This window comes from Ictidomys tridecemlineatus, chromosome 2, assembly GCF_052094955.1.
Source record: "Ictidomys tridecemlineatus isolate mIctTri1 chromosome 2, mIctTri1.hap1, whole genome shotgun sequence".
Lineage (NCBI taxonomy): Eukaryota > Metazoa > Chordata > Mammalia > Rodentia > Sciuridae > Ictidomys > Ictidomys tridecemlineatus.
Window position 1 is genome coordinate 141,372,572 of NC_135478.1, and position 15,479 is coordinate 141,388,050.

The window sequence follows — 15,479 nt, forward strand, 5'->3', positions numbered from 1 at the left end:
GTCCTATGTTCCCATATGTGTTCAAGCCCAGTTCCCCGCCCCTGCATGGAAATCTCAGTGGGTTTGTGTCAGGGGATCCCCCAGTGAGCCAAACTAACTCTCAAGGCCAGTGACCACTGATCTAAGTCTAACAATATTGCCTCAAGGGCCTGGAGATACAAAAATGCAAGGAACTTTGACTCCCAGAATAATCAATTCAGACAAGACCTAAACTGAGATGGCTCTTTCTTCCAGTACCATGAAAAAATAATTGGCAAGTTTATAGAACATCTCCAGATTCAGTTTGCTACGCAGTTTCTAAGTCTGTTGTCTGTTTAGAGTGTATTTCAGCAAGGTGCTGATTCCTGTGTTTCTGGTACTCACTGGGACTCCCACTCTCTCACTTCTTCCTATGACCTGTGATGCCAGGTGATTGGTGTGGAGGGCTCCATTTCACCCTGTTCCACTATACAACATTTTGGGGGGTTCTACAAATCTCTATCTATTATTGAACTCCAGCATTTTCCCATAGTCACCTACCTCAATAGGTCTCCAGTTGTTTTTATTTTATCTCATGAGTTCTAGGTGCCTATAATCTGCCATCTTTAATTGTTTTAGGAGCATCTTTAGGGGAAAACAACTCATCCTACTGACCTGAGGCTAGTAGGCTTTGTTTGAACATCATCCTTATAGAGCAAATATATTGTCACTTTTTTGGGCATCTTTATATAGTGAAACCCAATATGTAGTCTTCTGAAAAAATTCCAGATAAGCAGATGTAATTACATGCTGATCTTGACTTCCTATTTGGTCTAGATGGTCATTTTATAATAAGAAAGACTTTAGGTCGTGTATGTTGGACTGGATGTCATTAGGAACATTTCCTTTATATTTTTCATTCTCATTGTTACAGTCATGAGGGATACGATGGATCTGATTTCTTTCTTTTTTTGTAGTGCTGAGACTCAAGCTCAGGGTCTCATATGTATTGGGCAAGTACTGTACTACTAAGTTATATTTCTGGTCCCAGTGGCTCAGATTTCTAAAATAAATATTGCAACACCATCACCACCATCACCACCACCACCACCACTGCCAACAACAACAACAAAACTGGAGAATACAGTCCTCACATACATCTTCAATAAAGAGAATGGATTTTAAAACTTCTTCCAGCATGTGATTAGTCTAAACCACTGGAAATGTTAAAATTCCCATCTCCCTGCCCTCATTCCTCCCAGACCCATCCCCAAAAGTTTAATATTTCACCTCAAAGATTGCAGGTGGGATTAGTACTTTATCAGTTTGCTAGAATTTTATAATTGCACAAGCTTTTCAATTTTTTATTTTTTAATGTTATATATTAGTAGTTATAAACAAGGGACCCTTAGGCCAAATCTGACCAGCATGTGTAATATTTTTGATCAGCATAGCTTTTGACAAAAGTTGAATTTGAATGCCTTAGGCAGGGTGTTCATTCTTCAGTCAGCTTGGTTCCCATTTTCTCTGTCTCTTTCCCCTGACTCACACACTTACATTACTTGCTTGATTCCTTCCTTGAAGGCATTTGAAATTGCATCCCCTACTCTGTATTGGTGTGATTTTTTTTGTAAATAGACTACATAGAGAAAAGTACACACTATCATAAGTGTATAGTTCCATGAACTATTCCCAGGGGAACACACCCATGCAACTCTAAGCAAGGTCAATAAATAGAACCTTATTGACATTAGAAGTTTTATCATCTTCATTTGTGTTCCCCCCTAACAAATTCAAAGGCAAAGTTAAGGCTACACGTGATCCCAAGAAAACACCATAAAGATATGAATTTCTGATAGAGGTACATGGTTGTATTGGCTTTCTTTTAGATTTTTCCCCCTTATTTTATTATCTTAGCCTGTTTTGTGCTCATATTACAAAATATTTGAGACTAGATAACTTATAATGAATAGAAATTTATTTCCTGACAGTTCTCGTGGCTGGGAAGTCTAAAATCAAAGTGAGAGCATTTGATGAGGGCCTTTTTGCTGCATTATAACTTGGGTGAGAGAGAGAGAAAAGGAACCTAGCTTCTCCTTTGGTAAGAAATCCACTCCAGCAATAATAGAATTAATCCATTTGTGAGAGTTTTGCCCTCTTGATATAATCACTTCTGAAAGGTCACACCTCTCAATACTATTTCATTGAGGATTCCAACACATGATCTTTGGGGAACATATTCAAATGATACACTCCTCCAGTACCACAAAATTGGTTGTCCTTTTCAAATGAAAATAATTATTATCCCAATAATCCCCAAACTTCAGCATCAAGTCAAAGTCCAAAGTCGAGAGCCTCGTCTAAATGAGGTATAGGGGAGACTTAAGGCATAATTCATCCCAATTAAAGTTCCCTCTAGCTGTGAGCCTGAGAAATTAAAATATGTTGTGTGCTTTGCAAAATAACATGATGAAGAAGTCATAGAACAGACAATCCTATTCCAAAAGGAACAAATAGGCAATAAAAAAGGATTAACAGCCTATGAGTAAATCCAAAATCCCAAATTATTTCACTTCATGTGCCTCCTGGGCACGCTGGGGGTTTGGGCCCCCAAAGTCTTGGGAAGCCCTGTTCCCATGGGTTGGAGAGCTATGTAGCAGCCATCACAGGTCGCAGTATCATGCCTGAAGCTCTCCCAGGATGATATTTCTCTACAGTTCTGAAGGTTTGGAGGTACCCATGGCCTTGCTCAGTGGGAACTCCCTGTGGCACCTCTAATCATGTAGCAATATTTATTGAAGGATTTTTCCCCAGCCTTTGATGCTATCAGCAAGTTTGGGTCCCTTTAGGAGGTAAGGCCTAGTGGAAGGAAGTTAAGAAATCTCTTCAGGAGGATATTGGAACCCTGCATCTTTCTTCTTTCTCTTTGTTTCCTAGGTGCCATGAGGTATTTTCCTCTGCCATGTATTCCTGCCATGATGCACTGCCTTGCCACAGACACAAAGGCACTCAGATCAAGCAACTATGAACTAAAATCTCTGAAACCTGTGAGCCAAAATAAAATTTTTATTCTTATAAATTGATTATCTCAGCTATGTTGTCATAGCAGTAGAAAGCTAAGACCTTATCATCTTACTTTCCTTTTATTTTAACTTTTCTGTACATCATATTTAAGATATACATCTTTTATGAATGGATTGAATTTTTAAATCTAGTACAATAATCTTGTTATTTTAATTGAAATATTTAGTCCATACACAACTGCCAATATATTTTTCATTTAAAGTTATATTGTATTGATTCTGTCCTAATAATTCTAACTTTTCTTTTCCTTCTTAACTTCCTATAGATTAATTATAATAGCACATATATCCTATATAAATTTTGGCATATTTTAAATATTCCATTGTGTCTCTCTTTTGTCCAGGAACTTATTTTTCATAACTTGGGTAGATAACGCTGGAGATTCAACATACCTTCTTTATATTAAAATCTAATATAAGTTAGTACTGTTACTACATACAAAAAATTCAAGGACTTTAAAGTCTTTAACTCTCTAAATCTCTTTATTTTGTTTATTTTATTTTGTTCATTATTGTCATGTATATTTTTTACTTTTGTTTTAAGTTTTGTCAAGAAGAGTTCAAACATGAAAATTAGAGAGAATAGTTTAAGAACCCATGTACTTACCATCAAGCTTCAGTAATTTTCAATTTCGGAAAATATGTATCACTGCCCACCATTGCCCTCAAATTGTTTTGAAGTAAATAAAAGAAATATTTTTAGTTTATCTATACATAGTTTAGGATGTATCCTTAAAATATGAGCACACCTTTAAAAATAAAATATAAGTGAATTCAGTTAATAGTTTTTATTTACTTAAATTCAAGATTTTGGAGATTTTACATAATCTCATCATTTTCCTATGTTCTGATTCTCTGTTTGACTTAAAAAAAAAATCTGCACCACTTTGTGGTGCTTTGAATCCATGGTTTAATGTCTTTCAGGAGTTTGGGGAAATTACCAGCCATCATACCTTCAACTATTGTTTCTGTCCATTCTATCTTATCTCTTTCTGAGAGTTTTTTTCACTGTGCCCATATGCTGTTTTCGTTCTTTCTGTAGTTTCCATCCTTCATTTTTCCATGCTTCAATCTGATTATTTCCTTCTGACCTATTTATTCTCCAGTTCAATAATTTCTCTTCAGCTATATTTAATTTACTGCTAAACTCTACTATTGTATTCTTAGATTTAGTTATGTTAAAATTTTCATTTTTTAAGTTTCCTGTTATTTCTTTCTAGGACTTTCAGTCTTTCAGTTTCTTGAACAGATTAGCAATAATTATAAATTTTATAACTGTTAATTCCAATTGCTAGATCTCTTGTGCCACAATTTTCCTTGTCTACTTTTCTCCTTGCCTTTGGTCAATTCTTGTCTTTTGCATTTCTGATTATTTTTATGAAATGAAAAACTGTAAATGAAAAAGTATAGTTAATTTAACATTTTTGATAATATTATCATACTCTAAAGTGGATTTACTTTGGTTCTGAAAGATAGCTTAGGTACATATAGAGGTAGCACATAGATCATCTGATTCCATTTAGTGTTGGAGGTTTTTTTAGTCTTGGTGAGAGCTGGTCTATTTTCAGTTCACTCTTATAAGTTGTAGCATGTCAGTAGCCCCATCAGAGATACTGGTATTAAAAAAGCTGCTATGCCTGGGCAAAGAAATTTTTGTCCTAAAAGTCCAATAAGACTACTAAAGACTCCATTCCGCTTTTCAAGATTCTGCTTCTGCTTTTTAATTGATTCCTAGATGGGAATAGTGGTATCAAGTAATGTATTTAACCTTGGTGTTCTCTTTTATAAGGTTATCTTGGTCATTCAAGTCTTAACTATTTTGGTAATCACATGATGCCCTCTAATAATTTTTTAAATGTGTTCAGATTTTCTAATACTGTAGGCAGCAGAGTTTGTCTAAAATGAACCACCTCAAAATTTTTGAAAGCTGAAGGTATAATATGTTATTGAGCTAACATTACTTATCATGCAGTTTTCTACAATTCAAACCAGTTTATTTACATGTTATGACATGTAAATAGAAATATGAATATGTGTTTTTGCTTGTCTGTTTATTGGTTCTGTGGCACTTTTTCTTCTTTCTTTTTTTTAGGAAATTACTTCTTTAGTTTAAAAATTTTGCTGTTTTCTTTGGAAAATATGCAGTGGTTTGATAGGAATAAAAACAGAATAGAAAAATCAAAGCTCCTTGGCATACGATAATAGACATTCAAAAGTGAAAAAAAGTAAAAAAGTGAAGATAAAACACAAGGCTGACAGAGCAAGGTAACATTGAGAAATGTCTAGTGGCAGCTGAAAGTTTTAAAAAAACAAAATATTCTAAGATAATTTACTTTTCATTGATATGATACCCTTATATTGCCTGAAATGTTCAGTAAAGCCTTTTAAGCATAGCAAGGCCTATTTCTGTGGATGATTTTAAAAAGTAAAGGAAAAAGGAGCTGAGTGCCTTGACAGGAACAGCATGGAACAGCAGCAACAAACCCAAGTTAAATAACACAAGATGCTGGTGACATGAGAGATTAATAGTTGAGTAGGAAGCAAGAACCAAAAGTGATACAAATATAGGTTCAGAAAATTTACAGAAACTTTGGGCATAACATTGACTTAGGGTAGGGGATTCAAATCCAATCAAAATCTAAATCTCAATGAATGGGGTCTCTCAGTTGATACCTAAGTAACTTTTACAAACGTACTCCGGCCTCAGAGATGTACCCTCACTCCCATCCCAAGGATATGAAATCATGGAGAGATGGGTAGAAATGACATTTTCATATCTTATATAAGCAGTTTAATCATAGACCCTCTGAGCCTTCATCTTAGCCTTCATCTTAGACCATTTGTGCTTTTTGAGAATTATTCTTTGCATGAATTGCTCCACACCTGATATCTTGAGTTTTTCCAGAAAGTGTTAACAGTCTGTCTAGAACATTCATGAGAAATCAAACCTGGGTTCATCAGACTATGAATTAGAACAGAACATGCATCTTTTCTCTTTGGTAATAATGGTGAAATTTTCATGATTGATCTGTTATTTGTGGCAAGACCTTAAATTCCAAGTTGATATCCTTGCCACCTCTAAGTTTTTACACTCTCAGAGAATACATAGTTTCAGAGAATATGGGTTACGGCACTGTAATCAGAGAAATGTGATGAAACAAGTTGTGATGCTCTCAATCAGGTATTTTGCATCCTAGGATTTACTGGATGTCGATGACCACTCTACTCCTCTACAGCTGTGAGACTGAATAATGGGACTCCTGTTTATAGGAATGACTGAAGGAGATTTCCCCCATCACGTCCCACCTTTTGGGCTTAGGTGGTTCTTACATTCTCTATACTTTTTAAATGTTTTTTTTTTCTTTTTTAGTTGTTAGATGGACACAATACCTTTATTTTATTTATTTATTTTTATGTGGTGCTGAGGATTGAACCCAGTGCCTCACACTTGCTAGGCAAGTGTTTTACCACTGAGCCACAACTCTAGCCCTTCTTTACAATTTTTTTTAAATTTTTTTTAATTTTTTTTTAATTTTTTTTATTGATTGTTCAAAACACTACAGAGCTCATGATATATCATCTTTCATACATTTGACTCAATTGGGTTTTGAACTCCCATTTCTACCCCAAATACAGATTGCAGAATCACATCTGTTACATACTCACATTTTTACATAATGGCATATTAGTGACTGTTGTATTCTGCTACCTTTCCTATCCCCTACTATTTTTAATGATGTCTTTCTCATAGCTCAAGTAGCTCAGGTTGTGTCGACTTTCCTCAGAGTCTTGCTACAATACATAAGCAAAGAAAGGGGGATCCAGGTTGGTAATGAGGCATAACTAAGGTTCTCCTATAGGTTAATGTCATATTTTTCATATTTTGGCTCAAGGCTAAATTCCAAGAACTCCTTTGCCAGTACTGCAACTGGGATGACAGCACAGGTTGAACTGCACTAAATAGATCCTTTTGAAAGTCATCTAACATCAATCCTTGTTTACACTTAAGACTTAAAAATTTGTTTGCATTTTAACACATTTATATGCCACTGATATTCCATTATAGACTGATCCAAATTAAAGTAATATGACAGCCATCTTGCTCCCAGAGCTCAGGACTCCAGCCAGGCTTAGTCTGGAACCTCTGTGAGTCTCATTTGCCCACTCTCTTCTCTGGCCTTATGGAATGCTACTCTCTTCCTGGTTGTATTTTCCTTTTCTTTTTGAACATGAACTCTACCAATCTGGCCTCTAAACATTCCTATTGGGGTCTTCCCTTCATAGATCACCGTCTTTCTTGATATTTTGCCATTTCCCTTCCAGAAGTGCTGTGCTTGCACATCTACCAAGTAGGCCATTCCCGAAGTTTACATTTAAACATTCAGATCCTGGATATCATCTTGCTTCCTCATACCTCTCCAGCAGAGGTGCTACACCTTCACTTGCACTTTGAAAGCAGTACCACAGGATTTAGTCTGCAAAGTACTTGACACTTCTCTTTTTATTATTGAATAGAGATCTTTCTGGTTCATTTCTTAGGATGTATTACTTAAGTTCCCAATATGGGATGATATGGCGATATTAGCGAACTAGGGAGACTGCTATGTATAAGAAAACCCTATAGAACCCTTTGGTGATATTAACAATGGTATTTCCAATTCTGAATATAAGAACTTATTTTTATATTTCACTGGCATATAAATGTGTTAAATTTGTTAAAGGAAATATTCAAACATCAGTTTTATAGAAATTGCTCCTGAGTTTACTGATATCTTTTGACTGCTAGTACTGCATTTCTATTGATAGAATAATCAAAAGCAGGAGCCATAGGGATTGTGCACACAACTTCTTTCTCTCCCACTGAAGCAGTTGCTCACCTGTGATGGCCAGCTGAGTCACAAAGAAGGTCATTCTGGACTTCCTCTTCCTCTTCCACGTGGAGAACAGCACAACTGCATTTCCAACAATGGTGAATACAAAGAGGACCCACAGGGTTATCAACTGCTCAGTCTGTAAGGGGCAGAGAAACACAGAACACCTGTACTGTAAGGACCAGGCTACTTTTCTGAATGTACAGTGCAGGCATTGGTGCTGGATATGTTCCTTCTGGTCCCTTATCCTCACATGTGGAAGTTTGAATCTCAAGAGAATAATGACAACATGGTCCACATTGACATCAGCAGCACAGTAAATTAATGTGCCTTAAAATATTTTTAGAAATGTATAGCAAGAGACTAAAACAAACAACAGAAGTTTTATTCTTTGGCCAAGTAATTTTAACTCCATGAGAAAGTTCAAGGCGTGAAAAGGAACACTGCATTCACAAAGATTGAAGTGAATACTTATTATAAGAAGAAATTGGAAATTGTATAGATAACAAGATAGTTAAGTGAATCAAGCATTTCAACTCAGTGAACTATTGTGTAATGATTAACAGTGACAACCTTGAAGACTCTATGACTAGATTAAAAATACTTATAGTATAATGGTAAGTGGGAAAACATGATAAAATTATATATTGGGTATGATTACAACTCTACAAAATTATATACATAGGAAAAAGGCTGAAGTATACTAAAATGTTAAGAGTGGTTATTTTAGGGTAGAATGATTATGGGTTCTCTTTTCTATCCTTTGGCAGAATTTCATAAGACTGTAATATTAAAGTTCTGCTGAAATATGTATAATTAGTAAAACAATAACAAAAAGCATGAATGCCTCTCATTTATAATGCCAATACTTCAAATGATTCTTCAAATGGATCTTGTTATCAGTGTGATGTCTGTGGCCCAGAATGAACAGAGGCCAAGGCACCAGAATGAGCTAGACTCAGGATGCAGAACAAGCTCATGGGAAGAGTGTGTGGCCGTAGGGATGCTGGAGAAACTTGAACTCAAAGCCAAATGGCCCAACAGAGACATCAGCTCAAAAGGTCTGGGCAGGTTCCTTGTAAGAATGCACAGATCTGAGACTGAAGCCACAGAGCTTCTGTTTGGAGGAGAAGATAAGAAGAGCCAGAAGAAATTCCCTGTAGTTGTTAAATTTTATGTATCAACCTGATTAGGCTGTGGGTGTTCAGATGTTTGGTCAAACCCTAGTTTCAGTGTTGTGATAAGGATCTTTTATAGATGTAATTAACATCTGATATCACTTGACACAGAGTGAAGCAGATGACCCTCACTAATGTGGGTGGACATTAACCAGTGAGTTGGCTTACAGTGGGGTGACATCCTAGTGTGCACATTCTAAATTGAACATTTCATAAGTTACAAGTGTATGTAATACATCTAATCTACTGAACATCCTAATTTAGCATAGACAACCTTAAATGTGCTAACAGCACTTAGATTAACCCACAGTAGGACAATCTATCTATTATATAACACAAAATCTATTTTATAATAGAGCAATGACTATCTCATGCAAGCTATGAATGCTGTAGCAATACTGTACACTATAGAATATCAGTTACTCACTCTCCTGATTACATGGCTGACTGGGAGCTGTAGCACAAAATTTCCATTCTCAGCATCATAAGAGTGTAACTTACTACCTACTGCTAGTCCAAGAAAAGCTCAAAATAAAAATTCAAGTACCATTCCTACTGAATACATATATCTTTTGCATCATTGTAAAGCCAAAAATATCATGAGTTCAATCATCATTAAGTCCCAGGGACCATCTTACGTATGTATGTATATAATTCTATTGGTTTCTGGAGAACACTGACTGATATGCTCCCTAAGTATGTAATGTCATGGCTGCATTTTTTCCTGTTTACTATATTAAATTAATTTTAAAATGATATAATGACATATAAGAATAAATTTTTTTTAAGAAACTAAAACAATGGAGATGGAACCAAATCTTCCTTTCTCCTTGCTACATAGCTCCTCATTCCCCAAAAGTAAAAATAATTTTGAATACAGTATACATTTTTCCCCAGTCCTTTGAAATTAAGAAAGTCTCCATATTGTACAAATTTTCTTTCTTAGTCATTTGGAGGGATAGCCAAATAAAAGTGATATTTTATATAATGTAACAAAATACTTTGATCCAAGAAATGGATTAAGTCTAGGAAAACAAAATATGTTGAAGGAGTGGGCAAGTTTACAGGCTTAGGGAACGAAGGGAGTTTGTTCAATTCTCTTAGGCCCCAACTCCTGATCACAGAAGAACTGTGATTCCTTTTGGATGCCAAGTTGGAATGTAAACTTTTTCTACCAGGTTTCAGAGATAGGGAATTTTCTTGAAATTATCCCTCCAGTTTCTGTCCTTGCCAGAATTCCAGGCTGAAGCTGAAGAGCATTTCCATGAGTAACTCACTTAACAAGCTGATATTTTGGCTCTCCATCCTAGGTTCTCAGATGGGTTCCTGAGCCTAGGATGGAAGTCAGATCCTTGGGAGTACAGTATTATGGAAGTTAGGGAGGAAGGCATTGTGGCAGTTGTGGAATGGTGATGCATAACTGGCATGGGAAGACCACAGGATTGAAGATCTGTGCTACTTTGGAAGGCACAGGTGGCAGATACCATACGTAGAGAATGTTTCTGTCATTTCCCACTAGAAGGGAAGCTCCTTTGCGTGGGCCCAAGCTACATACTTGCTCTCTGGTCCTTGGTTTAGTATATGGGTTATCTCCTTCAGGGTGATTCATTTGCTCTAACAGTCCTCACGTGGATATTGAGAAAGCTTCAGGAATTTCAGGAATGGAAACCAATTATTATGATAAGAACTGTTCTGGCTGCAATGAGGAAATGCTTTCTTTTTTTTTTGTAAGAGAAAAAAATGCTTTTGAAATTTCTGCACAACTAAACTAACTGTTGTCAGAAGCAGATAGAACAGGAGAGGACCTTGATATATCTTACCTGCCCGTTCTATTCTATTAGGACATAAGAAAATTACTTTATTTGGATGAGTGGTCTTTTAAAATACGATACAGTAACATGGATAACAGTATAAGAAGGCAGATGGTTGGAAGTTTCTACTAGCAGAAAGGTCTCACTGATTCCATGATGTAGACAGATGTGACTGTTGAGGACTAGGGTAGTAGATAAAGTGTGCGTATCTCTGATTCTCTGATACAGCCTTAATATAGTATGTTGTCAAGGGCAATGATATGTCCTGGTGGCATCTATAGTTTAGAAAAATTGGAAGTGGCCCAGTGAGCAGGAGGCATAGTAGGGAAGCTCTGACAGAGGAACCACCAAATACTCTTGCTCAGTCTATGAAGCAGGCTGCAGTGCTGAAAGGCCCCAGGAAGTGCTGTGACAGTGTTGGGCCACTTCTCCAGGGAAAAGCTCTTCTGTATTTCCCTCTGTTCCCCATGGCATCTTAACATTCTAGGTTTTCTGGAAGCTCCATATCTCTCAGAAATGTGTCTGTCTGTGTACTGTGAGCATGTCTATGAGGAGCTGTGCATGTTGGAAACCTTTGGAATGTGTTTCTCAAAGGATGGTCTATTGCTAGGGTAATGATGCAACCTGGTTTTCCTAGGACAGACCTAGTTTTACTGTCTTATCCCAAAGTAGTTTTTTCAACTGACATTTCACTTCCCCAAAGTGGCCTTGGTTTTGATGGTAAATTATATAGTCTCTTATTTTTTGTGTACCAGTGTATGGGCTTCAGATACTATATCCTGGTCTACAGAAATCCCTCACCATGAAGTATTCTCTTTCAGCTTTAAAAGATCTAGGGTATTTAGAGTTCATCATAGGATATGAGGACCTTGGAGATTCCCCCACTACTTCACTCATTGAACTATGAACATAGGCATTTCAACCATAGAAAAGAGGAGGAGGCTCATGGTTCTAGTGGTTCACCAAGTCCACGACTCTCACCTCTCCCAGTCTCAGGATGGCTGTCTCCTTGCATGGGAACAGCACATGTGTCTTTGGCCCTGCTGAGAGCCCCAGGAAGTGAATGAGCACGTTCTAGCTGGCTGGAGAAGAGGTGCAATCTCCTACACCACCATTCTTTATTTATGTGAAAGAAAAACTGAATCCACAAGGCTCTGCACACCTTGCAGTTGCGTGAAGTTGAAACATGTTTGGTGATGCAGGGTGATGTGTTACCTGAGGATAAGGTGTACAGAGTTGACCAGGCCTAAAATTATGTGGGAGGCAAAGCTCCATTCTCACCCCTGTGCCAATAATAACTGGGAAAGTGCAACTGTGCTTCAGTCTGTTACAAACTTGAGGGCTAGGACTGTTCCCTGGGAATCAGGAACTGATAAGAATGATTGATTTTCCAATCCTGACAAAGGAAGACTGAAATCTTACTTCCTCATTCTGGGCACTTGGACTGAGGAAGGCATCAGGGCAAAACTCGAATCTTTACAAGCTGAAAGGGGCCCAAGGGTCAGTGTTGTAAAATGAAAGAGGAAATCAAGAGTTTAGATCTATGCAGCTGGTCTACTTGGAGCAACAACCCATAGAGGCTAAGGGACAGCACCCAGTGATGAGACAGTGGGCTGGGAGCTGGGAATGTCAAAGAAGAGTGTCATACTTGCTGTGACATTTGGATTTGTGGAAGGTAGTGCATTCATTTTATGAAGGATTTTTCTCATAATAATAATAATAAAAAAACTTGTCAGAATATGTGCCATTACTTTTCTTTTAACCCATTCATCCACTGAAGGGCATCTAGTTTGGCTTCACAGTTTACCTATTGTGAATTGTGCTGCTATAAACATCAATGTGGCTGTGTCCCTATAGTATGCTGTTTTTAAGTCCTTTGGGTGTAGACAGAGGAGATGGATAACTGGGTCAAATGGTGGTTCCATTCCCAGTTTTGCTATATACACAATGGAATTTTATCAGCAATAAAAGAGAATAAAACCATGGCATTTGCAGGTAAATGGATGAAGTTGGAGAAGATAATGCTAAGTGAAGTTAGCCAATCCCCAAAAAACAAATGCCGAATGTTTTCTCTGATATAAGGAGGCTGACTCATAGTGGGGTAGGGAGGGGGAACATGGGAGGAATAGATGAATTCCACATAGGGAAGAGGGGTGGGAGGAAAAGGGAGGGGGCAGGGGATTCGCAAGGATGATGGAATGTGATAGACATCATCATCCAAAGGACACGTATGAAGACACAAATTGGTGTCAACATACTTTATACACAACCAGAGATATGAAAAATTGTGCTGTATACATGTAATAAGAATTGTAATGCATTCCACTGTCATTTATTTTTAAAAAATCAATAAAAAATTTACAACATTTCTCCCAAATTATCATTATTAAACATTTATTATTATTCTAAATTAATGGAATTTTTCAATAAATATGATTATACTTAAAAAACAATATGTGCCATTACAAAATTAGAAGATATAGAAAAAGAAGGAACTAAAAGATACCTATTTATGAGTCTGGGGTATGTAATTTCAAAATCAATCTTTCAGCACCTATAGATTCTTCCTGTTGCTCCTGTGCCCACAAATCAGGGTCTTTTGCAAGATTTTGTTCTGGAACTTGCTTTTTCTCTTTTTATCACAACACACCAAATCAAGAGCTTCCTAGCATTTGACATATATCCCTTTATTTAATCCTCCTAGCAGTGAAAGACGTGTGTTTTATTATCCTTGGGTTTATACATGAGGCAACTGAAGCTGAAAAGTTCACCCAGATTCAAAAGAGGTCTCTATTTAAGCAGGTTTGCTTGACTCTGACATTTGGACTCTTGTGACATGTATCTTCACCTGATCACTGTAGTAGCTGCCTATTTCCCAGTATCTGGATAGATCCCCCATTTTTGGACACTGAATTTAGTTATTACTTAAATAATAAGTAATACCACGATGGACATCCATTATATAAGCCTAATTCCTGAGTAAAAGTAAAAAGATTTGAAAGATTAAAGTCAAAGAAATCAATGGGTTTTAAATAATCTTGTATACATATTAATTTCTTTCAAGACATGTCTGAATCAACTCTTACCCACAATGCCAGTACAAGAAAATGATTATTTAAAAATATTTTCACAGTGAGGAACTATTTTTTGTTAATTTTTTTCAGTTTAGTGAGTGACAAACATTTATAGTATTTTATTAATGTAAATTACTATTAACATTTCATTATCTTCTTAGTGACTTATTTAAATTTATAAGTTATATATTTGGGAACCACCAATTTTCTTTTTCTTTTAGATGAATTTATAAGATTATCACATAAAGAATACAACCTCTTTTTAATATTGATGTTGATTATTTTATCAGTTTGCAAATACATTTTTGTGGCATTTTTATTGTAAAATTTACCACATAAAAAGTGCATAGGAGATTTTACTATATTAATACTGTCATCTATTTATATAATATATTATTACTAGATAGCTATATTGTATATTATATAGATATTATCTATATTGCATCTATTATATAGATAAAAATAAGAGGTAATTATGTTTACTAGGTATCTATCCTATATATTACAGACATCACATATAATATAAATGATTATAGATAGATATTATACATATAGATCTCTAGTGATAATATAATGAACTCTTGTGAAATTACCATCAAATCATGAAGAAACCCATTGCCAAATCAGAAAGCCCCTTGTGAATCCCTTATCATAATCTCATCCCATGCTTCCTAGAGATAACCTCTAATCCAGTTTTATTTTGTCTAATTTTTACTGTTACCATGTGTATCAATCCAGAAAGAGTACTCTCTGCCTGTCAACTTTATTTGAGTTTGATGTCATGTATATTCTTTAGGTCTCCTGTCTTAGTCTACTTTAATTTCTATACCAAATTTCCTAATGCCGGGTAATATATAACAAAGTTTATTTAGCTCACAGTTTGGGATATGGGAGATCATGGTGCCTGCATTTTCTTAGCTCTGGTGAGGGCCTTTTGGCTATATCATAATATGGCAGATAGCATGATAGTGGGGCACATGCAAGAGAGATCACATGACAAGACAGGAAGCAAGAGGGATTCAGTGGCCAGGCTGTTTTTATAACAACCTACTCTCTCAAGGACTAATTCTATTTGAGAGATCAGCATTAATCCCTTCTAAAGGTGAAGCTAACATGACACAATTACTTTCCTCTAGCTCCCACCTATTTCAGGTTCCACCACCTCAACAACACCACACTGAAAACAAAATTTTCAGCACATGAACTTTGAGCACTACACTCAAACCACATCCAAACTATAGCATCTTGCTTGTTTGGTTTATGATAGTATGAATCATCCATTTTGTTGCATAGAGTTGTAGGGTTTTCATACTTATTACTATGTAGTATTCCATTGTATGACCACACTCCAATTTATTTATTACCTATACTTGATAGATGTTTGAGTGGTTTCTTATTTGGAGCTATTAGAAAAAAAATGCTACCAATGTAAAGCTCTAGCATGTATGCAAATACTAGGACATGGAGAAACATTTTCAACTTGGTTAAATAATGCCAAATGCTT

At 36.2% G+C, this 15,479-nt stretch overlaps 1 protein-coding gene across 3 annotated transcripts in view; it reads right to left on the bottom strand.

The window, feature by feature from the left end:
• The window catches only part of Npsr1 (neuropeptide S receptor 1), a 198,686-nt gene that overhangs the window by 158,954 nt on the left and 24,253 nt on the right, over positions 1–15,479 (bottom strand). For all 3 annotated transcript variants that reach the window (XM_078039864.1, XM_040291837.2, XM_021722277.3), the window contains exon 2: positions 7,919–8,051. In XM_078039864.1, coding sequence (XP_077895990.1) covers positions 7,919–8,051 — 133 coding nt within the window. The remainder of the gene's footprint in view (positions 1–7,918; positions 8,052–15,479) is intronic.